The 26,003-nt window shown below is 35.4% G+C and overlaps 1 protein-coding gene across 4 annotated transcripts in view; it reads right to left on the reverse strand.

Moving 5' to 3' along the window:
* Positions 1-251: 251 nt before the first annotated feature.
* Positions 252-26,003, reverse strand: part of WDR11 (WD repeat domain 11) — a 46,259-nt gene continuing 20,507 nt past the window's right edge. For 3 of the 4 annotated variants that reach the window (XM_055811962.1, XM_055811957.1, XM_055811970.1), the window contains 18 exons: positions 21,405-21,511; positions 19,194-19,269; positions 17,593-17,701; positions 17,143-17,267; positions 16,565-16,712; positions 15,606-15,712; positions 15,030-15,144; positions 13,141-13,312; positions 11,465-11,573; positions 10,607-10,669; positions 9,335-9,400; positions 8,405-8,576; positions 8,038-8,133; positions 6,559-6,724; positions 5,554-5,651; positions 4,407-4,552; positions 3,507-3,589; positions 252-2,449 (listed from right to left, as the gene is read on the reverse strand). In XM_055811962.1, the coding sequence (XP_055667937.1) occupies positions 2,295-2,449; positions 3,507-3,589; positions 4,407-4,552; positions 5,554-5,651; positions 6,559-6,724; positions 8,038-8,133; positions 8,405-8,576; positions 9,335-9,400; positions 10,607-10,669; positions 11,465-11,573; positions 13,141-13,312; positions 15,030-15,144; positions 15,606-15,712; positions 16,565-16,712; positions 17,143-17,267; positions 17,593-17,701; positions 19,194-19,269; positions 21,405-21,511 (2,113 nt within the window). In that variant the 3' untranslated portion in view covers positions 252-2,294. Of the gene's footprint in view, positions 2,450-3,506; positions 3,590-4,406; positions 4,553-5,553; positions 5,652-6,558; positions 6,725-8,029; positions 8,134-8,404; positions 8,577-9,334; positions 9,401-10,606; positions 10,670-11,464; positions 11,574-13,140; positions 13,313-15,029; positions 15,145-15,605; positions 15,713-16,564; positions 16,713-17,142; positions 17,268-17,592; positions 17,702-19,193; positions 19,270-21,404; positions 21,512-26,003 lie in introns of those variants that run through there. The other variant, XM_055811978.1, reaches the window with a different exon arrangement.

A 26,003-nucleotide genomic window follows, 5' to 3' on the forward strand; every position in this document is an offset into this window, starting at 1 on the left:
AACGTCCTGCTCTAATTTAACCCGTACAAATGTTATGTATGTTAGTAAAGCTACTGCTCAAACCCAATGTCTCATCAGTACCGACATGGAAAATGTGACTAGTGTGTACGGAGGATAATCACTTCCTCCACTAAACCCAGCCGTGAGCATTGTTCTGGTCCAGAAGGCAAAACAACTGTTTTTAACTACACAATCAGCATTCAATCCCAGTGCAACCGATGACAGTTTTATATTGAATCCAGACACACAGAGATTTTAAAAGTTTGGTTTTATTATTGTACTGTGACTGCATTATTATCTAAATAAACTCTTCAATCACTTTTACACTCTATTTTCATCATAAAGGTTTCACTTGGGAATGCCACACAGTATTCTGCAACCTTCACACTTCACAGTTTATAGAAACATTCAGTATTAAAAGGCCTTTGCAATGTGTTTCGTTTAAAGACATCACATTTATAAATCCAAGTGTATATCAAAGCAGATTTTATTCCAGAGACCCACTGACAATTCTACGCCATCTGTCAAAGAACAAGCTGGTGCGTGCTTACGCCAACTCTGCAGTAACCTTGCCCATGAGTATGGCTAGCACAAACGAGCAGGAATTGAGGAGTGTTGTAGCCGTCAGTGTGAGCCAGAATTTAGGCCTTCATTAATGGCAGTTAATTTTGCTCAACTATGTTGCTCACCGGTTAATACTTAAGGCAAATTTAATTGTACACTTTTTTTCCCCAAGCTAATGTAACTATGTAAGCGTTGTTTGTAACACTAAACAAAGTATTTTATGGTGTATTTAAGATGTGCCAAGAAAGAATAAGATACACTGCAGTTATAACAGTTTTCTATTTAGTGATGAAACTCACATTTTCAATTTGTATAAAAAATATCATTATTGAAAAGCCTAACCTTTCCAAAGTTATTGAAAATGCCATCATAGAAACTAGGAGGTTTATGGAGTTAAGAAATGTCCAGAAGCTGGTGCTCCTCTAGGAAGGCGTGAAGAGTATGTATCCACAAATACTCAAACCTAAGGAGAATCCAACGCACATTAAGTAGACAAGCCATTAATTACTTCCAAACAAGAGACCTCTTCCATGACCTGATTCTTTTCACTACTGCATACTAAACTTCAGTAGCTCCAACAACTTGGTAATAGTTCTATTTCTTAGCCAAGACTAATTTTCACGTGCCACGGTCTTCAATTTGCAAGGGCAGTTTAACATCAGCATCCACTCCTCAGCTGTAAAATTTCTCAGTCAATCAGTAGTAAGTAGAAAAGACATATCTGACATAAAAAGCAGTGATGAAAACAAGTACTTAAAATACTGAAATACTGGCACAAAAATGAGAACAGATTCAATCGGTGGCATCCTTAAGTATCTGGACCATAAGATGTGTTAGCATAAAAAGTATCTAATTAAAAAGCCAGCATTTTGGCTTTGAAAAAATGCTTTTTTTTACCTATCGTTAATCCCACATTCAAATAACAAACAAAACAGTAACTGTGGAGACAGAATTAGCGATCTCCTGAATATTACACAGGAGCCTACCTTGCTGCTGTTGAGGTAGGGTCTTGTCCCATCCTTTGATGCCATGAACCAGTCAGCACAAGGCAGAATTTATTCCCTGAGGCGTGCAGGGAGTGCACACTTCAGAATAACAGAATATAACAACACCTTAATTGAAAAGCAGGTCGTTTCATGGATTTTTGGAATGTTAGAAAACTTTCATCAGTAAAGCTGTTAAAGATTCCATTCGAGACAGTTACGAAAATGACAATACAGCGAACTGATTTAAACAGTAATTTTAAACAGGAAAATTGGATTGAGAAAACACAATGTTCCAGGAAAGACCCATGTGTTTTCTGATCTATATTTATTCTTTAAATATATTGATATTTTTATATTACAGACTGAACCATTTATACATATAATTACAACAGTAGTGAAGAACTATAAAAATTTGATTTTTTGAAGTAAATGGACTAGACTTTTACACAGGTACAGAAGTCTTTCAGCATGTTTTTAAATTCGGTTTCTGCTACGGTTGAAAAAGTTGGAAATATCCTTGTATAATTTTACCATAGGTTTCTTTCTCCTCTTGTGAAAGTGAGGACAATTTTAACATAAAAATAAACATAAACCAGTTCTTAATCTTGCCTCCACACACATTTAACAATATTTGCTCAGATCACACATATCAGCTAGTACAGTGATTCAAGAGAAAAAAGTATTTTCACACAGTGGAATCTCAGCCTGATAAAGAACCCAAATCTCCTCATAAATGCAGAGTTCTTACTCTTGTATCACTTCCTCTTTAGGCTGTTTGAGCTCAGTCAATAAGTCTTTACCAGCTTCTCCTGCTTTTGAGGCAAAAAGAATAGCTCCCTGTTTAAAGCCCAGGAGCTTCAAGCTTCTGGCATAATCTGCATATACAGCATGGATCAATTTATGTAAATGAAGCATTAAGGAAAACACTAAATAGCAAAATGAAAAAAATATTAATCCTTTTCTTTTTTTTTTTTCACACACTTTAGCTCTCCCAAGCTGAAAATGCTGAACATTGCTGCCAATTGTGCTAACCCAGTATTTTTCAGCACAAATATAGACAAAAAATTGCTTTAAATTCTACTATTGACGCATATTATCATTTATTAGACAATATGCAGAGTGCTATAAATAAAACAGATAGGTTTCAGATACACTTAAGTACCTACTATAATACCATGTCATAACTTGCAAAAGAAGTTAAGAAATTGTAAGCTCACACTACAAAATTCGTTCGTTAAATTAGATTTGGAGTTATCTACATGACTTATTAGTAGCCTTTTTTATTTACAAGCTGACATCAGTGATGACTCCATAAAATACAATCAGGTATTATTTACATATTTACATTGCATTATTTTTTACTGCACATAATACAGAAGTCAGCACAACTGTTGAGAGTTTCCAGAACGCTATGTTAGATGTGCAGACTGCAGTGACCAATATTTAGATACTATTAAAATACTACATTTTCAGCTCATCTGATCTTGACCTTTAATTTTCTTTGTTGTCACTGTCTCAGAACTGACTCCTTCCTAAAGAACCTCAACTGCTAAAACAGTATGTTGATCTGTAGAGGGGTTCAATGAAGGGATTATTTTTCCTGAGATACAGAGTTTAAAAAGATAACTGAACCACTATACAGGCTGCAGTAATGATTTCAAGTTCTGCAAAGAACATTTTATCATCCGCTCTTTTCTCTCCTATGATTATTTTTTTCACTTTTAGTTTGGTTTCTAGTGCCACAGGCCTCACAGAGCATCAGGAGGAGGTAATGTTAAGGATTTATGCAAATGTCTTCCTTCCACTTGTTTCCTCATACTTCCTTCAAACTACATTACCTGGAAAATAAATACTAGGAACACCTATTCCTGTGCAGACCAGTTCACCTAACACTGGCTCACGCATACTCACTGTTTACGAGCACAGAGGTGCAGAAACAGGATTTCAGAAAAAGGATATTTGTATCATCATTCATTTCAAACGCCCCGTACTTCAGACAAGCTTCAACAAATAAAGCCGCTCTATCAAAGTACCTCATGCTGTTAAATGAGGAAAAGAAGGAATAATGCGTTAGGATGCAAAACAAAGTATTCCAGGACATCGCATCAGAAGACTTGCATACAGGCTTTTAAAACTTTGCACCTAGATCTGGAGAGGCAAATCTCTTCTGCCCTGAGGGCTGAACAAGGCTTCTGATCATCACCAAGGTTAAGCAGTCCGGCTGTTTAGCTGCCACTCCGGCACATATCCACACCTACAGCACATGCTGCTCTACCTTGCTCTCTGCTCCTCCACGTTTCACAGCCTTTGAGTATTCACTACATCACCATGGTGCTAAGTGCGTTCCTCGGGCAGGGATGCTGCTGCCCCGCTCCCAGGCAGGATGTAGGAACAGGTCATACTGTTACTCTGGTCCCTTGTACTGCATCGTGCTCCTCTTGCACCTGTTAGTCTGGCACTTCCCTTTCCCCAAGCTTTTTTTTTTTTTTTTTACATCTCCCCTTTCTCCTTGCACTCAAGGAACTGACATTTGATGCAAAGTTTTTGAAAGATCAAGGCTCAACTTCCTGCAAAATAATCATAGCTATTATAAATTGTTACTGCTTGGTCAATGGGGGCTAGAAATCTTAAAGCCAGCAGTAAATTTAAATGCCGGTGTATCTCCTGAAATTTCACCAAAAACATCAGTTCCAGCATGCACAAACGATGCAGTGCTGAGGTTAAAGAAAAACATTCTAAAATAGAAACAAACGTCAAAACTGCAGACTCCCTCCTTCCCCTTTGACTTCTAGTCACAAATCCTTACATAACAATTCTGGGCGTGAAAAAATACAGATTGCGCAGTTTCATCTTTACCTGTGCAACATCTCTGCAACTTTTGTAAAGCATCCAAGTGACAAGAGGACAAGAATGGCTCTGGACTTCTGGTTGACTTGTGGAGAGCAAAGGTGATCTACCCAGCGCTTTAACACATCAGCACACTCCTCTGAGTTCAAACGAACCTTTAAGAGATGGGAAAGCCCATTATGAATTCTCAGCTGCCAGTTAAACAGAGCGTTCTGCTTCTGTTTCATTTTTTTCAGTGAAAGACTTTGAGCAGAAGTAAAAGCATCTGAAATTACCAGTTTTTTATAAAAAGTACGCTTATCCCTTGATATAATAAGTAAGAAAAATTAGAAATATATAGAGATAAAAATACTCCACTCAGATCACTCCACGTTTAGATGTGATTAACATTATTTTTACCACAAGGCTTTTCTAAAACCCCAAGTATCAAGCAGTTAGAAATTTTTATGCTTTACTGAAGACTTAAGGACAAAAAAAAATAATAAAAAAAACATCTTATTCTTCTTAAGAGTGAGAGTCACTCATTTAGAAAATTTGAGCAGGCCTTTTTCCATACTTTCTGCAGGAAATTTAACAGAAACTTTTCTTAGAGGCAGTGAAAGGTCATTCTTACTGACTCCTGTCCATTATAATTTGGAGAATGAATGCTATGTCTAGGTTCCTTTACTGTAATTACATCTGCATACCAAAAGAGAAGTTCATGCAAATTTATGTGGTTGGTACTAACCTTAAAATCAGCTCACACACTACCTGGAGCTCAGCACAAAGTCACTGTCTAATTGCCTCTCCACTTCCAGGAGTGGTTTTTTGCAGTTTCTTATGAACTCTGTACTGCCACAGCTATATGCAACTTCACAAACCACTGCTCAAAAATTAGATAATTGAGTATTCCAATAATTTTTAGGTTCCAGTCCTGTAAATCTGGACAGGCAGGGCAGACCTCTGTAGTTAAAAGGCCGAAGAGCCAGCTGCCAATACCTACTGAATGGATCGGCTTGTTACAGCTCAACACATAGTAAGAACCAATGATACTATTTCAAATTGGTGTTTCAGTTTTTTAAGTTTTGAGAACTATAGCACTCTCATCAGCCTTCATACCTACATAAACTAAGCAGGTCATTTATGTTAGCAAACTGAAATGTGAGAGGTGACATACCTTTGCAAGCCATGCTGCACGATTCCACTCACCATAAGTTTGTAAGTAGCGACAGGCGTCAGCAGCCTTATCAATCAGACATAGTAACTGCACACCCTCTGGAAAATAAAAAGCACACAATATAGTAAGTTAAGGGAAAAAAAAAAAAAAGAGTTGCTACGGAAGTGTGAGCAGGTCAATCACCCTCAGGAAAAGGATCTCTAGATCCTTCTTAGATATGAAGATATCAAAAAAACCTGATTTCTACCACCTGGCTCTCCATATACCCTGGGTGTCAGTTATTGTATCTTCTTCCTGGGCTACAGAGCTTAGAAGGACCTCACAAAGCTCTCATTTATCTTTGTCCTAAATACAAATGACAAAAGAAGTTCACTCGACGTCCCACCATCAAGAGATAATGATCTTTGTAAGTCAAATAAATGGATTTTGTATGTAAATTTTAACGCTGTCTGTAGCGTAATTATTAACAGTGAAGTCTTAATTGTCCACAAAGTGGAAAGGATTTTTTCCAGGCAAGTACAGGCATTTGTACTTTCTCTGGGTATCTTTGAATATTTCAGTCAATCACCGTATGGTGAACATATCTTGCATTAAGCAAAATTAACCTGTATTATAAGAACACACACTTGTTGAAACAAGTTCTGAACTGGAAAGGAAACTAAGTCCATATTTCTATTTCAGTAATAAGACATCAATAGTTAATTAATTCTTTAGATTGGGATGTGGAAAATATGTAGCTTTATGTGCTCGGCCTCTTTTTGTGCAAAGAATTACTAAGAGAATCACTCCAAAAAATGGTTTCCAATGAAAATCAAAAGTTGAACTTCATATTTGAGTTACTGATCATTTCTGCATTAACTACTCTAGGTAATGGACACTATAACATATGCAACATATAAGATCTATTACAACAGGACTTCCTCCTCTCCCATCTCCATTAGCAGCCTTAATCATGTTCAGAATTACTAGGTAATAAGCAAAAGAAAAATTCAAACCATATCTTACCTGCGAGCTTTCCATTGGCTATCATGTTGGTTGCTACCAGTTTAATAGTACTTTGAGATGGACCTGATGAGGTGACAGTTGTGACCAAGCAAGCTTTGAGTGAATCGCAGTAATAATGGGCATTCTCGGAACTTGTCTCTAAGAGTAGTTGCACTGCTCTGTCAGTCTGGCAGGAGAAAAAAACACCACAACTTTGACCACAAAGTATTCACTTTTGTTTAAAAGCCTTTCTGGTTTTACCCTTTTGAAGACACGGAACAAGCAAAGTTATTCTAAAACAGACTACAACAATATATACCAGCATAGTATTAATTAAAATTCTATTTAAAGAAATCATCTGTAGGAAGTATAGCATTTAAAACCCCACCATGAATATAATGTTTAATCACAGACTAATGCTTTTAGAACAGGCCAAAGAAAAATTTTGTTCAGTATATTTATTTCCTTGTTTACTTAAACTTTTGCTATGTTATAAAAGGAAGAAAGGCATTTAAGGTAGGCAGAGAAGAAATAAAATTGTAAAGATGCAGAAACTGGCCAGATCTCAAGGACTGACTCAGTACCTGATATTTTAAAATAAAGGTAGAATTTGGCCATTTACAATGTTCGCTACAGCTGAGCACCTAATCAGCTGGGCTCATTACACTGCCTGCAGGCACCTGTCTCCAGCTGGAATGAATCACTGCAGGTATGTCATCTCTGCCTGCTCCTGAAATGAGGTGCCTAACTTTGAGAGGTCAATTTGGTAAGGTCAGTCAAGCTGATGGCTCAGATAATTACAGAAATAATGAAAAGTCACATTAAATACATATTAAAATCCAGTACAGTGATTCAAGAAACCGGCATTTTAAGAAACTGGCATTTTAAACAGACTATCTACAGACTAAATCTTTCTGGCATCTTTTACTGGTAACATTTGTTGACGTTTTTGCAAAGTGGCATAAAAATCTTTTAAGTTCAACCTAGCATTACCACAGCTATTTTTGGAAATGGATTCAGCACAACTGCATTAGTAGGGAATAGCTCATGATATATACCGTACAAAGGCAACAATACTATCAGAGTCTCAGTGAGCAGCTCTGTACAGCATCTCTGCTCAGTACACAACTCCCAAAAGCTTAGCTACATCCTTTGTTACCTAAAATGAGAATGTGAAGTGCAGACTGAGTTATCCCAGAGATGTTAAATTTTAGTTATTTCTGGGAAAAGTAAGTTTTTTCCAGCCACAAGATGGAAAGAAAGATTTTTATAGGGTTCCCATGTAAGTCTGAAGCGGGTAACAACAAACATTACCATACAACATGTCATTACACAAAGTCTGCAGTGTAATAATAACATATTAGTACAGCAAAAACCATGCACTGGCTGAATCGAAGTATGAAACAACAGGTATGATTTAGACAAAACTTCACTTGAATAGGGTAAGTACATAAAATGTACAGGGAAGAAGAATAAAAAATTCAAATATTACCCACAAACCTGGCCCAAGAGAAGAAGCTGATCAGCACATTTCCTGGTATGATCATATGTTGATCTCTTCACTTCCTGGAGATTTACCCTTTCAAGTTGGAATTTCTGTACAAAGAACAAAAAATGTTTTAAATATTAAGACTACCATAAGAAATAAAAATAAGCATTTAAAAGATATGGAAGTATTTTGAGAGGTTTTGGAACATCTCCTATTTTTAAATAATAGGGAGTGATTTAATCCAGAGTGGTATGATACTAACAGAAGTGAAATATGTCTAGTGAAAAGCTGTAAGATAATAAGAATGTTACAACGCTGAGCATTTATTCCGCTGATGACATTCTTATTAGAACTATTTTTTAACTCCTTTTGAAATACCTGGAAGTAATGATTTTCACACAGTGTGTCATAGCATATATCCAAGGGATTAACCAATTGTTCTTGAAGGATAGCTGTGTCCGTTGGTTTTGCAGGCTTTTCCTGGGATAAGCTGTGCAAATAGTGGGCAGCAATAGTCCAAAAATGCAGTTCAGACTCATCCCCATACAGTCTGAGAAGAAACAAATCAGGACAAGAAATATGTATTTTTTTCATATGCCACACAAAAATACACATTTAAAATCTTTTTACAGAGACCACGCATTCTTGAGGGCACCACAAGTACTTTGTATGATCAGTGGGACAAACTACATGAAAAAGATTAAGGAATGACAGCAAGCAAGCTAGGTAAGTAAGAGGTTGGACAAAAGACTGTTACAATAGCAATTAATCTCTGTGAATTTCAGCAATGTGGAAATTTATATTTTATTACTATTTTACACTTCATTGCCAATATCCTCTTTCAACCACACGACAGTTACCAAGTTTGAAAAACATCTCTGAATACAGACAGATTAAAGTTAACTATAGTTTAGGCAGAATAACACAGAACAAAACATTTGAAATAAAAACCAGGCCTTCCTCTGTTTGCATATAATCTATTGGGTGTTCTGAAGTTCTGAGTGACATTTTTGGGCATTGTCCAACTAAATGTTGAGTAGTTAGCAGAAGGACATTTATGAATGTATCTCTAAGACTGAAGGAAGTTTTCTGCATCCAGGAAGTTAATAAAACTAATCATTTCAGCAAGGTAACATTTCCATTCTCAGTCCTGAAACACTCTAATACGGGCATAACAAAGTAGTTTAGGAATTGCACTGACAGAAAGGAGAACTAATTGAGTACTTAAACTTCAGCACATTCATATGCATTAACTGGATCAAGATTTTATTAGGAAACACTTGATATAGTTATCTGAATCGCTACTACCTGGCAACTAGGAGACATCTTTGCAAGAGAGTAAAATCCGGATCAAGCAGAAGTTTTTTTATGTCACTGCAAGAAGACAAAGCCATAATATAATCTGTTAAATGCCGTGCAATTATTTCTGTTTCGCTGGTTTTGAACACAAATAGAATATATCAGCTACAAATTGAAAAAAAAAAAAAAGTCAAACCAAAAAATACACATTTTTTTCTGAAGAGAAAAAAAATGCACCTATAAAACCAATTAGAACAGGAAGCATACATAATTTGAAATATAACTGATCTCAAGGAGCAAGTCACTCTACCAGTTTAAATAGAAATAGTGAGTCTATCAGGAACCCCTTATTCTTGTAATAAAAGGAACAACCACAAGGGTGTATACAAAGCTATAAATTAGCCCACAGTGATCCCACAAATGATAAGATTAATTCAATTACATATAACTTTGCAACTATGTAGTGCCATAGCTTAAGAGATTCACATGCATGAATTTAGGTTACCTAGGTTTCAGACCGGATAAAAACATGCTAAGTTATCTTTTCCATGCTACTAAATGAAAGGACAAAAGGAAAATGGAAAAACTTCTGTTTACTAGCTTTAAATGTAATTTTCATAGTTTAAATGGAATGTCAAAATCTGTTCTTTGTATAAGCAGTATATGTTCAACAAAAGATTTTTAGAATTGTTTGTCTTTTCTTCCTCGGAGCTTAAGTTTCTTAACAAACCTTGGAGCATTTAAGTAGCAGCGTCCAAGACAGCCTGGACCAACATCAAAGAACCATACATCACTGAGAAGTATTGCCTAAAAAATTATGAATGCTCAGTGGTCAGTTACAAATTATATACTAACCTTAATCAGTATCTTCAAAACTCTTGTTGTCAACCAGTACTGCAATAATGCACTGTTAAAAATTCAATACTGGCTTATCACACTTCATATATTCAGAACAGTACATTTTGAATGTTGAGTCAGTATTTAACAAGCTACTTTGAGATAGTTTGCTTGTTCAAAAAAATGTATTTCAGATGGTATTATGGTTTATATTAGAAAAATAAAAATATAAATATTAAAATCTTCAATAAAATTAATACAGCACCACCTGTAAGTTACATAAAAACAAAAATTAACTGTTTAAAATAAAAGCTGTCGTTAATCTTATTTTTAGAGAGGCAAAAATAGTTTTTTTTCATTAAATTGTGAGTTCCCACAGATTTCACATTTTTTGCCTTCTCTGAATTCCTTAACTTACTCAAATATTAATAGGAAAATTCTTACTTGGACAATGAATTCAACTGCTCTTGAAGAAGGTTTTTAATATTTTCATTCTCTGGATAATCACTGGATTAAAGAAAAGGAAAAAAAAAAGGAAAAGAAAAAGGTTTCCTGTATTACCAAAATGATAGAATTATCTGAAATGGAAGAGTATTACTGGTAGTAGAAAAACGCAAGAACATATATGGAAACAATCTTTTGTAATCTTATGGTAAGCCATTCATGCAAGATTCCTTGTCCAGTTGCTAGTTCCAAAATAGTAATGAAAGATTGTTCCTGCTTTCTCTCAACCTCAAGAGTCAGAGGTTTTCCGTTTCCCACTTTAATTCACTAACTTGAGATTAATGAAAGGGTCAATACCTCCTAGCCCGTTGTTACGTGGCCACCAACAGCACAGAAACACAATGAAGGATACAGAAAGGTGCCCCTACTACGATGAGAAGCATGGCTCTCAAAAGTAAAGACAGGCCTGTCAGACTGGCAGTTAGACTATCACTTTCAATTACATTTTAGGAACCAACTCCTGACTGTCCTTACACTAACTTCTTGAACAAAGAGAACACAGTTTTTCTCTGAAATTATATAACCTTTAAATGAAATAAAAATACTGCCAATACCTTAAACCAAACAGTTTTCAATAGCCAAGTGCTACTGAAAGTCAAAAGAAATAAAATACTTGACTTTAAAGCTTTTTCCATTTATTACTTTTAGTAATAAATAATGAAGCTATTATCTTTTCGACTGTCCCAAAGAGTGAGGAAACTTACAGTTTCAACAGTTATTTGCACAGAAAGACTAATAAAACATGTAGGGTTTAAAAAAATACTAATATTTTTTATAGAGATACATATTTCTTCTTACATGTTTGTAATTTCTAGAGAATATTTCTCATTCCACGGCTGATGCAACAAGAATGCTTTTAAAGCTAACGAAGCCCTTGGAACAAGCAGATAGGGACACCATGCAGGTTCTGAAACAAAAGGGAAAGATTCATTGTTGAGTGGCTAACGTGTAATAACACTGTGTTCAGTAACCGTAAAGCGTACCACCTTGTTTGCAAGCACCAGAAGAAAACCATAAATCACGGTCTTTTCATATACACAGCATGGGTTACTAGAAATATAAAGCTTATCTTTACACTCAAGCAAAAACATTTCATAGAAGATACAGGGTTATCAGCCATGCTCAAATGAGAATTTCAGGATATTCCATATTGAATTTCACCACAGACTCCTGGAATAGATTTTACTAGCACTAGGTAGAGCTGTATATAATTATTATTACTATTGCAAGGACATGCTGAAAAAATAAGCACAGCTATCCCAAAATGTATCATAATGCACGTTTCAGTTTTACTTTGCATTTGTAGTTTGTACAGTATAAGACAAGGATTAACACCCATCATCCAAAAAGGATGTTGTGAAGTTTAATACACGTCTATACTAGCAAATAAGATGAAAATTATAGTACTAGCTGTTGCAATACAGATTTAAAAGTCTGTAAGCCTGTATTCAGTACAAGGTTTGGATGATACGCTGTAAATGGTAGCCAGTGAATTAGGAGCAAAACAAGTACCAGCCAGTCACATTACTAAATATACAGCAACTCCCTGTACTTCATATGCGCTGAATGTTGTAGGAATCTTGTAAATGTCATTTTGTAACTAAAAGATTATCACAGTGTAGAGGCAGAAGGAAGCTAAACCACACTCAACCTTACCACTGGCATATCCTAATTTCAGCGTGCTTGATTTTATTAATTTTTATAGCTTACTATTAAAGAATATTCACTTGATACTAAAAAAAACTAAGCTGTGATAAACTACATATTTCCTCAAACAGCCCACACCACAGCTCCCCACATCATGACTTTGTTTATTACATATGTCCTAGTCAGAATCGACATGTTTTAATGAAATTGTATGAGTAAAAGGCAGGATCAACCAGAAAGACCAAACCAAAAGCAGTTATTTGGAACAACAGTAATAAAAAGTAGAAAAATGTATCTTATTTAAATATTTAAATTCCCTTCTTAAACATGCGGCAAAAAAAGTCAAACAGCCATAATACTGCTATTTCAGAGTTCAGTGGGAAAATCTACTTTGGAAAGTAATGAACCAGTCTACCAGTTGACAAACCGCCTTTTGTATCTGGAAATATCAGAAAAGACATTTTCATACATTAACAAATGTTTCAAAATCATGTAACTAATATCAGTAATGTAGGTACTGATACTAACTGATTTACCGATGCTTTTTAGGTCAACTTGCTAGACATCTGTACAAAAAGCTCTTATTTTGTTAATTTATATTCCAATTAAGACATCAAAAAGTATAGTTTATTAATTAAACCTCTACGAAAAAACACCCCTATTATCTAAGCCTAAAAACATTTATCTGCATCTACGAGAACACTATAGGAATTCCAAATCCTCTACATGTGACAATTCCCTGTTCTAATACAAGTGCTGAACATTTTTATGGTCTACTTACAAAATGAAGTATCTAGCAGTAAACAGCAAAAAGGAAATCAACATACCTATTAAGTCCTGTTCATCCATTCTAAAACACGATGCTTTCATGGACAAGTCTAGAACTCGAATGCATCCATCATCTGATGCCAAGACCACTTTGTCTGAAGTGCACCAGTCCACATCCAGGATTCGGAAATTGACATTTCTTCCACTTCTTATACTGCTCACCATTTGTACCTTGAAAAGTTGAGTTATTTTTCATTTTTAGTAGGCTTTCCATCACACGGTGTAAGACTCTGTCACACGCCCGTGAGGCAGACCACAAAATTTGCAATAAAAGGTGAAGTTAGTCATAAATCATTTTAATGATGGTCTTTTCTGGAGAGAAGGGAATTTAAAAACCTTGGAGCAAGGCACGCGGTTGCCCAGAAACAGTATTTTCCCCAACTGAGGGCTGGGAAAAGATCCTTTTGAGGATAGCTGTACAGTTGCCTTTTTTGTGATCTTATTCTGACGTAGAATTTTCACAGTAAACTGGTGGAAATTTACAATCCCTCTTTAATTCCAGTCTGTGATCTAGCATACATGCACCCAGGCAGAAGTGAGGTTCTCATTAATTAACTCATGCTCTTCACAAACATGTTTTTCCTTGATAAATACTGAACTTGTCTAAAAATACATTTAAACATACTATTCACATAAGATTATGGGAACAGGATGATTTGTTGTCCATAAACAAAACATTCCAAACCACACTTTTAACCACAGGTCAGTAGTTCGACACCTTGTAGCTCTTCTGTAACATAACAGACCATTACAGTTGTTAATACAAGGAAATATTAACAAAGTTGCTGCTGCAGTCAACACTCCTGTTTCCTTTCACTTGTCTTAGAGCAAAGCACGGAGTTAGATGTAAGATACAACAGTCTAGAGCATGTTTACTCTTAGCAGTGACAGAATTAGAGAAAAACGTGGAAATACTGCATAACTGATTGTAGGCGAATGTAAAGATCTAAGGACAGGATTATATGGATAACAGGACTGAAACTACAAAATATTTCTACAGATATTCTGAAAGATTTTTGGCTGAAAATGTGAATTAATTTTAAATGCTTTCATGTAGAAAACTCCTTCCCTTGTTCCAGAAAAAGAAAGGGAACAGCTACAGGAGGAGCATCCTATGGCATCAAAACTATTCAAACTTCAAGGAGAGACGCAGGACAATATTCTGCTCTGCCTATGTAATTCACAGTTGTTGGTCACATCTGCTCTCCAACTCGTATCATCAATGGTGAGTTTCATATTGCTCAAATTACGTGTCTGATTTCAGAGCTGATGCTCATTACAAAGTGAACAAAAAAAAATTAAAATTCCTGTTTCATACCCTCATACCCTGAACTTACTCCGGGACATGTAAAAGAGTATAATTCCCTTTCCTTCCCCATAGTACTATAATCCCCTGAAAGACCTATGAAAAACTCCAGAAGATTTGTGAATGTTACTACAGAATTTCTGAGTAAGATGAGAAGCTAGACAATGCTAATTACCAAGTGTCTAGCTTTCCGGTATATCCTAATAAATTAAATACTCTTGACTATGCACAGAAGTTAAGAAACCTGTAGTAAAAATACTCTCTTGTCCACAGATTAAATTCTAAGATCAAGGACTCCCCCTTCAATTTTCAATGTCTGCCTCAAAAACATTATAAGGGAATGACAGAGTATCTCAGACACATTGGCAGCTTTATGAGTGAAAGATGCTTTTTTTTTATTGATGACTGCTTAGAAATGCTTCATAGGAACGAGAAGTCTTCCAAGAAAAGCCATACAACTTTACCATACAACTGTCAGCAAGAAATCATGACTAAGTAAAACTTAATCCTTGACTCATCCTGATTTTCAGATGTAGTATGTGTATTTTGCAAGGTAGCACGTATCAAACAAGAGATGCTTACCTCTTTGGAATCCCAGATTTCTGCTCCATCATTGTACATTGCAAGAAGCTTTTGATTTCCTTTCCCTGGGGCAAAACGTATCTTTTTCACCCAGCTTCGGTGTGTAGGAATCCCCCTAAGAAAAGTACAAATTAATATAAATCCTTCTACACCTAACATTAGGGGTAGTTAAAACCTTTCAATGAACCCTGCATATCCTATTATTGTACAGGTCGAGAAGGAGAACTATCTATCGATATACGCACAAATGGCTATCCAAATTATGAAAACTAAGATCAAATGCTTGAAAAAGAAACTACAATACTTTTTACCAAAAGCAATTGCAGATTTAATGTAAGAAAGATATCTAGCTGTTTTAAAAACCTTGACAAAATGTTAATCCATTTGAAGACACAAAAGATGAAATACAGTAAATTGTAACACAGTGGGCATTTTCTGAAATTTTATTTCAAAATGCTTGCATTTTTCCCCCTCAAACACCACAGATGACCTCTTACAGTGAAGGACAAAAATGAGGAGGGGGGGAACACTCTAACACTCATTACCTCATATTTGTCAATTAAATTGCATTCATACCTGGATACTCTAGCTTTCAAATCCCAGAAGTTTAAGTTTCCATCAACATCCCCAAGAACCAGGATATCCCCTTTCCAGGCAATACATGTAATGCTACCCATACTTCCCTGGGAACAGTTAAGAAGCAGAACAAAATCTTGTGATTAATAGAGTCAAACATAGGAACAAACATTTCAACATTCGGATTTAGTTTCTTTTTAAATATTATATGACATGACAGACCACATTCTGCTCAGTTAAAACAGAAACAATTCTGTTGAATAGAAGTATTTATCTAGGCAGTCATATTTGCTTCAATATGCTTCAACATATGTTTCCTTCCAAGAAATTTTGGGTTTAAAGCAATGGAAATCACTTCTCTGTCTCTTGTTGCAAGGAAACATCAACATGACAGACTTCATTAATCAAAATAGTAGCCTATACTAAGGTAGGAAACAAAAATAAAAATAATTCCTATTTGTGAGTTCAATTTATCAAAGCCTTCAAGAACCACTGAAAAAAGAAAGACCATTCTTCAGAGTAACTGGGAAAAAAACAAACTTAAAACTCACAAAAGGGTGCCCTGGCCCACTTCAGTTGTCCTTATGATGTATAATAAAATCCATTAACAGAACATAGCCATGTTTCAGTAACATTCTCTTTTTTATTTAACCTTCTTGTATATGTTTTACTAAAATTCTTTAAAATATGCCATGTTATTTATTCAGAAAGCAAGTCAGGGCCTATGAAGAGTCTAACTTGTAAAAAAGTCATTAATTTCAACAGCTTTTTCAATAGAAAACATGTAAGATTGTGAAAACAGAATTGCTACCGTTTTTGAAGCTGGGCTTTTTATTTCATATTTCAAACTACTATATTAATGACCATGTGTCACCCTAATGCGTATCACCAATCCTTTTTCTAGCAATCACAGCTAAGAAAAAATTAAAGCATCAATGATATGGAAAATTGGAACTCACATCAGGAGGAATTCTTGCACTGTCTTTTACAGAGTTTCCTTCTACTGTGAGGTGATAAACCTGCCCATCAGCACCTGTAAATACAAAGTGCTCTCTGGCAGAAATGTTCTGGCTCAGCTCCGATTTACTTTCGGCTTCCTGTAACAAGCTTTAAAGAGAATGCAATGAGACACAAGAGTTTCTTCCTTGAAATTTGAACTGCAAGGGAAATTTTCACTAACTAATGAACAGAGGCAGCACAAAAATGCATATATCCTCCAAAACAATGTATCCAGAAGCAACAGTTAACCCATTTATCCACATGTGTAAACATTCCGGGGCAAAAAAGAGCTTTATTTCAAGAATCAGGTAACTAATGGACTGCTATGGACACAATGGAGAGAAACAAGTACACTCTTTCTCTTATTCAGCAGTAAATCAAAGTTTCACATCTAAAAGATAAAGGGAGACCCCTAGAGTTGCTTTGCCTGGTGTGTACTCAAGAATCAGTTCCAAAATATTCTGCTCTATAGATAGAACAATGGCACATGGTGGAAAACAACTGATACAATATAGAATTATATCAGAATGAGAAATACCTAATCATAGAAGATTCAACACTGCTGACTTCGGTATCTGATGCAACTGTCTGCCGCGCCATGGCCTCACGGGCTGCTAACTGCTTCTTCCTCAGGCTTTTCAAGTTATGAGAAGGTGACCATTCCTATGAAAAATTGTCCAGGAAAAAGGGAAAAGACAAATGTTTATTCCTTGAGTTTACTGGGTGTTTTCCTGTTAATTATGATTTCAATGAAAACTGCTTTCTATGACATCTCCCTCTGTCACCCAAGTTGCAGACCGTATCTTTCCACCAGTACCTCCTTTTTTCTTCTTTTTCTATTTGATGACAGATGAAAAGGGACAGGTGAAAGCACTTATCTGTATGCTACCGGTAAAGCAACATTTTGCTGCAAAATTGTTCATATATTTTTGTACTATCTCAACATATTACATTTACTAAACAATAAGTAACAGATATTATTCCTTACCAAAGCAGTCACTGTAGGGAAGTTTTTAGACATTTCTCTGAGTAGAGTGCATGTTCTGACATCCCAGATCTCCAGTGGTTTGTCTTTAAACACGACAGCTAGATACTGCCTAAAACAAATAAGAGCTTACTATGTCAAAAGTAATCATTCCATTTTAATTTGAGCATTTTACTTCACACACATTGTTCATATCAGCTCTGGAAACCCTCATAAACTAAGAGGAAGCAGAGTAAATTAACTTGGCTCAAATCCCACACTGAAGCTTGTGATTTCCTTGAGTTACTAAGGTACAAAAGAGACCTCCTTCAAAGCTAAAAGAATTAGAAATTTCTGTCAGGTGGTACTGCTCAATTACTGTAAAGGAGACAAGGGAAGTAATTCAATTCAAGGGAAGGCAGCAGCACCTCTCACTTAGCCATATTCAGCCTGAGCCGATGACTGCACGAGATATCAGAAAGGCATATCAAGACTGTAGGCTGGACAGATATTTTTTTTTTTTCCTCACTACTCCAGACGCATGCCACTTCCCTAATCCAGTGATAAATGAACACAAAATCCTCTTACACTAAACCATTTGTCACTCATGTCTTCAGACCTTTCGCCTGTGGAGCCTGCCGAGTAAAACACCTTCCATCTACCACTTTTCACATTTAACTTGAAAATACAGAGGCTCTGCAGCTATACACACTCTTTTCAACTGCATTAACCTCTATTCAAATGAGCTATCCTTTCTTGTTCTCACTTAACCTTCCAGTCTCTTCACCTAAACCCACGGCTGTTCTTAATTCTTAATGTATTAATAAGACCATTATATAGTTGAATTCTTCCAAATCCTCTGGAACACATAAATACTTCTGAAAATATTCCTATGCAAGCTAGAGAACATTAATCTTTTTCCTCCACTGTAAAGAAAAGACACTTAAAATTTAGACAATGCCTTATTCAATGCAACACTAATTTCATTTACACAGGAAAGTAAAGTAATCTCACAGAGTACTGCTGATGTTATTTTTGATACTATGAAGATGAGGGCCTCCTGTCACAGGCCTAACCTCAAAATAAGCAGGATTTGATGGTAAACAATGTGGTTATTTATCAGCTGACTTCCCAAACAACTAAACCTCACACGTGGTTTTCCAGCAGAAAATTATCATAAAAGGTATGAAATATATAGTTAGAAAAAATTAATAAACACGTGAAAAATCATCCCACCTTTAATACCAATCTTCTGGTTTTAAGTAAGGCTTAAGTTACAGAAAAGGGAATGAACTCCTAACATAATCAAAGCTGACAAAAATTGTTCAGCACTTTTACTCTCCCTAATATAATCAAAACATCTGTTCAGTGCACACAACTCTGAAAAGAACCAAAACATTAATGACTGACCCTGCAATGTGATCGGGTCCTGAAGTGACAAAGTCAACGAGGGGAACACTCAGAGTTTTTGCACTTTGAACTAATACTCTGAATAGTTTTCTCTTGATGCTGTTGCACATTTTTCTATACTCTCTGGACTGTTTTTTCCTGGAATTTCTATTAGGTCATGAGGATCTTCATGCAGTACAGTAAAATTTACAAATGTCACAAGGCTAATTACTTACTTCAAATGAGACACCTTTATCATTTCAATAGCTGGCTCGTCATTGCCTCGCTCCCCACGAAATGAAATGCTCCTGCCTGGAATACAAAAACATCAGGGAAAAGAAAAACATTTACTAAACTAAATATAAATACAGAAATAGTTTATAAATTGTTCTGTGTGTAAACAGAAACAGTTTACAAACTAAACCAGAACATCTCTAAGTAACCTGCCATTTTTTATATTAGTCTTGTCATTGTTGAAGTTTTACTGCATTTCGAAGGACTAAACATAATGTAAACTTTACTAACGTAAGAGTTGACTTGCATCCAGAGCACTACTGAAACTGATGCATCATCAGCGTTACATAAATACAGACTTATTTTGCACTCAAAGCCAACGAGCACTTATTTCCCCAAGGAGGAAGTTCACCAGTTTTCAAGTTTTGTAAGAGAAATTAACTCTGCAAGTATTTCCATGGTGAAATTAACAGAACCATTCTCTCTTTCCAGCTAAACCAATAAACCTTAAGAACTTACAATCTTATCCCCAACAAAATTTTCACCCATATGTAAAACGTGTTGGAGAATTAAAAGTGTTATACATATCACTAAAATAAATAACAATGTACAAACACCAGGGTATCACAGCAACTCCTATGCAAGTTTCATTCTCCTTAGCTTTCAAGAAAATTTCAAGTTTTCGAACTCCAGCTGTTCTTGTGGCTACTCATACCTAAGTTACTTATGCCAGTTATGTGAATAAATCTAGTTATCAACAATGCTAGTTAGTGCTCTCATGTCAGAGGCCAGGCTAAGGAAACCTTCCAGCTCTATTTTCTTCGTCAGTGATGAAACACCTTTGGAATTTTTGTCCTATTTGTTTGTTCAGAGATGTAAATGAGAATTTTGTCACAGTATTCATGAAGTAAATACATATCAGCAGAGTTTTCCTAGCACCAAAACAGAAAGTTGAGCTAATTAGTGACAGAAGAACCAGCAATCAAACAGTTAAGTAGTTATGCCTTTCTTGTAAGTTTTAAAAGAGGAAATGTACCTATTTTGAAGCAAACCACATGCTAAGGTCTCAGGTATTCACATTTACTTTAAACTTGGTTGCCCGTGGAAATACTGAACCTTTTATCACTTATATTTATGATTGTTTCAATACTGATTTAAAAAGTGAGTGAAAAATCAAAATACCATTTTATATGAGATTAAAATCAAAACAAAAAAGATACATATTTTGAAAAATTAAACAAATCAACAAAAGACATATGGAAAAAAATACAATACTGTCATGTTAAAAGAATAGCCTCTTTGTGCAGCACCCTGGAAATAAAAAAACCTGGTCTTTTCCATAAGCTTAAAAAAAACCAATAAAAAAACCCTTTATGCTAGATAAAGCAATTCATAATTAGCCATGTGTTACAAGATTTAGGCTCTTCAATTAGAAATTAAATGGCTTCAGATTTTCACATTCAAATATAATTTAATATTATTGAAGTGCTTCCTATTTTTGATTGTCTGATCTCCCAAGTTATACGTCCTAGTATTGTACATATATTGAGTTTAGTCACAAATATATTTGTCATCCGTTAGAAAGCCAGAATGTTTTAAAAACACACATAACATGTTAATTTTGCTATCAACAGTATCTTCTAAAATGTAATTTATTTTTAAACATTTTCAAATATTTACAAAAGTATCAGATTTTATTATTATAATACCCATTTTACATTTATACACCCACTCAAATTCTGGCCACATGCCTGCCCTAACTTGAAAAATTATCTGTTGCTGACACAAATCACAATAAACGGTTCAACGCTATTTCAGGCACACAGAAAACAATGGGTGTAACTGTGACAAAACACATTTTGAACTACATGCATTTTGTGAACAAAATACACCGCTAATACCCGTGGCTGCGGGAATGCTCCTAAACCTCCTGCTGACACATAGTCATTCTTTTAGTAAGTCCAAGCCAAAAACATCTTTGCAAAGGTGGTGTTTTCAAGTCTGTCTGCAGAGCACCAGATGGAACACATTATGTGGCTTCACAAGGACAGAAGAGCAGAACCAGTTAAAACTCCTCATTACTTTATTTTGTCGTGACAACAGAAGGGAAAAAAAAAAAAAAAAAAAAAAAAAAAAAAGGTCTAAGAACTTATGTTTGTCACTCCCCAGCAGATCTGTCAGCCTCTTGTACAAATGTCTTAGGAAATACTAACCTGTTGGTAGGTCCACCAGCTGCAGCTCATTCCTTACTAGCCCCAGATTGTTAGGTGTTGATGTGGCAAAGGAAATAAATCCAGTCAAGCTTATCCACTCGATTCCCCTGTCATCAGAAGAGAGTATATGAAGCATATTAGCCAAAATAATCAAATGGCTAGAAAAGCATAAGAAGCAGCTATACATTCACAACTATGATAAAAAATTACCAAATTTAAATTAAAGAGCAGCTTTCTTTTCAGACTACACTAGTTCTTGTCTGGTTAGAACAGAAATTTCAGTTAGAAACACTGGTAAATTTTGAAAATATCCCTCACAGATACTCAGCGCTTGAGTGGACTATAAGCACTGCTCCGATTAAATCAGTGGTTTACTAGATGGGAAGCACTATCAAGTAACACAATTTTGCTGGCATACAGAAAGAAAAAAAAAATTAATATGGAGAGCAGGGTAGGTAGACTTGATTCTTTCAGTCCAGAGAGGAGAAACAAAGATGATTAAAAAAAAAAAAAAAAAAAAAAAGGCGCCGAACAAATTTCAAAGGCTATTACAAAAGAGCTGAAAACCTGTTCGTTGTTTCTCTTCTTTTAGACCATGCCAAGGCAGCCCTGAACCACATTACCTTGAAGTGTTGCAAGTAGGTAAAGTTACACTGTGTACAACATACTGTCAGCACACACGTGTTCTAAGCAAATTCTTGAAACATAACACAGACCACAACATGACAGAAAGCAGCACTAGGTGGTCCTGTTCCAAAATGAGAGCGTCCTCTTGGCCCATTTCACACACACACTTTGTGCCAGCAAAAATTGTTAAGTGCTTTATCTGTGAAATAAATCAAGGAGCATAATCTACAAGAAAACTGAGACTGTTCTAATACATACATATGCCCAAGTTTATTTTAACACAAATAAAAGGATTCAGGTTCTCCTCAAATCCTTGAAACAGATTACTTGGGAACTATTTTCAGGACAACTAAGTCTTCTGTTACATCAATTGTAAAATCATGGTCTGTTTTGCAAGAACATATGTGAAATACGAGAGAGATAAATGACTGTATGTATTATTTACTGTCAGTAAATCCAACTCACATTGTATTAACTAGAAGTTTCCTAAATGCAATGTAGATGGGTGAAAGCAAAAGCACTCCCATAATACTGCGCACATGTAAGTTACAGCCATATTTATCTTTATTTTTTGAGTTCAAGCTTTAAAAAAAGGGAAGCTTTACTCCTAAATCATCAAGTAAAATTAAAAATTTAGGACCCAGCCCTTTTCCCACCAGGTCCTATGAAAGTCCAACCAATAATTTCAATCAAAATGAAAAGTATTCAATTATTAACTTAAACGTTACAGGAATGATTGAATAGAAATCTAAAATTGCAATAACGTGTGACATTGCAAGTCTCCGAAGGGTCATAAATACAAGGAGCTTTCTGAAATGAAGAAATACGAATCCTGACACCTTTCTAATGTTTATCTATTATTCACCTATGTTTTTTGGAAATAGCAGAGGATACCCATCATGCATGGTTACTGCCAGGAGCTATTCACCATTCTCGTTCACAGACCTGAGGCATTTTCCATACTTCTTTCATCAGCTCAGATTTAACAGGACAGGCCCTTTTACTTTGCTGCTGGCTGGCCATCTGTCAATACCAATGGAAACCTTCAGAAACCCAAGGCGCTCATAACCAAAAGGAACCCTTAGCTAACTGCTAAGCTACCCTGAAACAATATAATATTTGTTATCGTCACACATGTAAACTGGGAATCTGCAGACAGTGGTTCAAGTTTTAATGAAGGAAACAAGTAATGCCTTCCCTATTGAAATAGCGTCATTTGCAAAAATTCCTCATAAAAGACATCTCTGTCTACTAGAATAAAGGGCTACACTCAGCTGTAAACTATTTCTCAGACTGGATATGAATTTCAGCTATTCTGTACTTTCAACTCGTCTCAGTTACTTCAGGGGTAAGATTCAGTTGTTTTGATTAATGTTTCCAATGCAAACAAATTACAGAGTGTACTGAAGCAGATAAAAACACAAATGACTTTTCTAGCTGGGAATGGATTGTTGTGGCTTTATGACAAGGCAGCTGCCACTCAAATTAATTACAAGAAAAAGAGGTAAAACTGGAAATAAAACCATACTTTAAAGAATACTACGTTAAAATCTGAATCATATTATCAGAAAATACCCTCAGTCTCCAATTTTGTTACTTAAAAATAATTTTCCTAGTACTTCAAAAGTATTTGTATGGTCTCCATGTCCAAAAGTGAACATCAGCAACGAATCAAGGTTTTCCTTTTTAATAAGGGGAAGGTTAAGAAAAAGAAATTACAGTTAAATGCTGAAAGTGGAGGTAATTGTATATCCTGTAATGGTGACTTCAAATTTCAATTCCAAATACGAGGATTTCACTGCAGCACTGCTTACGCTTCTCAGGCAACGGGTATTTACTAATGCACAGAAATAAAACCAGCACACCAGCACGTGTGTGACGGAAGTGGTAGATATTTTTCATTCATCTTTCTCTACGTGAAGCAAGTTGTTTTTAAGGAGGTGATGAATGTTTGCAAAGCAGTTTCCCAAAGCGGAGTCAGCTTAAATTCACCTGCTAAAACAGCTTAAATTCAACCACTAACATCTAGTTGCAATGCAGTAATTTTCAAGTTTTGCCTGCAGGCCATGCAAATTCTTGTTACAGTCAGGGAGATTTTAATTTTAAAAATTAAAGCTGTTGCAATCTTGAACTTGCTGAGCTTCAGTGAAAAAGAATGAGAAGCCCTGCTCTAGTCAATTATCTATCTACCAGAATAAGCAAAAGTAGCAGTGAGAGGCATTGCAAACGCATCAGTTTCACTGAACTAGAAGTTACATCACAGGCATTTTACTTACATGTCTCAAATATTGTCTTCTCTGCATTGAAGGTGTATTAGCATCTCCTATCTTACCACAATAGCTCAGATTGCTCCACTTTGAAGACAGAACAGGTATCAGACTTAGTTATTTCATGGATCTTCTTATTCCTCTTAATAATAGCAATTACTTGCTTTTCTCTATCCTGAAAGAAGAAAGACTGACCTCCTGCTCACAGCTTCTTTCACCCAGCATACATGCTCTAGTCTCCTTCTGGATTTTTCCCTCACTTGCTCCTAGCAGTAGCCCGACTGACTTTTCCTTTTGTGTGCTCTGAAGCGTTTCTGCTGCTTCTCACCTCAGTCTCCTTATAAAAACCAAATTAAACTCAAAAGGAGAACGATTTACTCACACAGATCTAAACAAACAGTGAAATAGCCAACTAATAATCATAAATAAAATGAATATTTCAGCGTTACTCACGAGTATGAACTATCTTAAATGGAGGACAGAAAGACAATTCTCCCTCCTCCTAAGCACAATACAGAATTGCAAAGTTTAAAAAAAACCCAAAAAACATCATGTAGCATGTGACTACATTATGTAGCTTCTACAAAAGAACACTTCAATAGCCAAAAAAAAATATGTCAGAATTGCTAGTACCTACACAATTCAGTGGCCATGGTTTTAGCACACTTGTTATGTACAGGACAGTTGCCATTCCAAAGACCTTATTTGTATTACATTCTCTTCTCAAACTACAGAGCGCTGAAAACTCTGCTGGCCTTGAGTTACGATTTCAGGTTATTCTAAATTACATACTAAAATAATGATGTTTGCTGAAGGTGTATTTTCAGGTAAAAATGAAATAGAGGCATTATCCAATCTATCTGCATTTTAGAGGTAAAATAACAATTCCCACTGAAAGAAAAACTGTTGCGCTCCATGAATATTAATTAAAAAAAAAAAATCCCTCTGCCTTATTCTACATTGCTTAAAGCATTCCCGTGAGCCTGTAAAAATTATGTAGAAAGTCACTCAGATCATTAAGTACAGAATTGAGGAAATTAAAACAAGTATTTAAGACTTACCCAGATAACAGCTCACAGCTAAATAAAATTCACAATAATTTTAATTGTGTTCTAGAACTACCACTTTTATGAGGACAGTTGCTAAAAAGACAAATGTATTCTTTAAGTTTTTCAAAAAACTTTGGAAAACCTTTAGAAATTGAAAAGCCCAAACTAACAATACTTCAAATAATCATGAAGCCTAAATAATAGATAAAGAAGTATTTTTTAAAAAGCAGAATTTCTTCTGTCTCCCCATTTTAAATATTTTTTTTTAATCTCTGAAATGTTATTAGTGGTTTTCACTTTGAATTCTATAATGACCTTAATAAGAAAAAAGTAATATCCTCTTGTGCTGCACGACAAGAAATAAAACGAAAATAATTTTCTGAGTAGGTAATGGCATGAAACCATAAAACTGAAATGGTTTATAACAGAAAGGGACAATGTTGACTAATCACACCAAACAAATATACTGAATAATTTGGTGGTAGATTCAAAGCAGGTTTCCATAATGAATTCCTAAAGCTATCTATTCTCTGTCACCTGTACTTTTCTTAACATTTTGTAGAATGAATAGTAAAACGAAGACCTTAACCTGAGGAAGGCTTCATGCCACAAGTCTGATACAAATTTTTACTCATATTACTACCAAAATATGTTTT

The sequence above is a fragment of the Falco peregrinus genome, chromosome 1, assembly GCF_023634155.1.
Source record: "Falco peregrinus isolate bFalPer1 chromosome 1, bFalPer1.pri, whole genome shotgun sequence".
Taxonomy (NCBI): domain Eukaryota; kingdom Metazoa; phylum Chordata; class Aves; order Falconiformes; family Falconidae; genus Falco; species Falco peregrinus.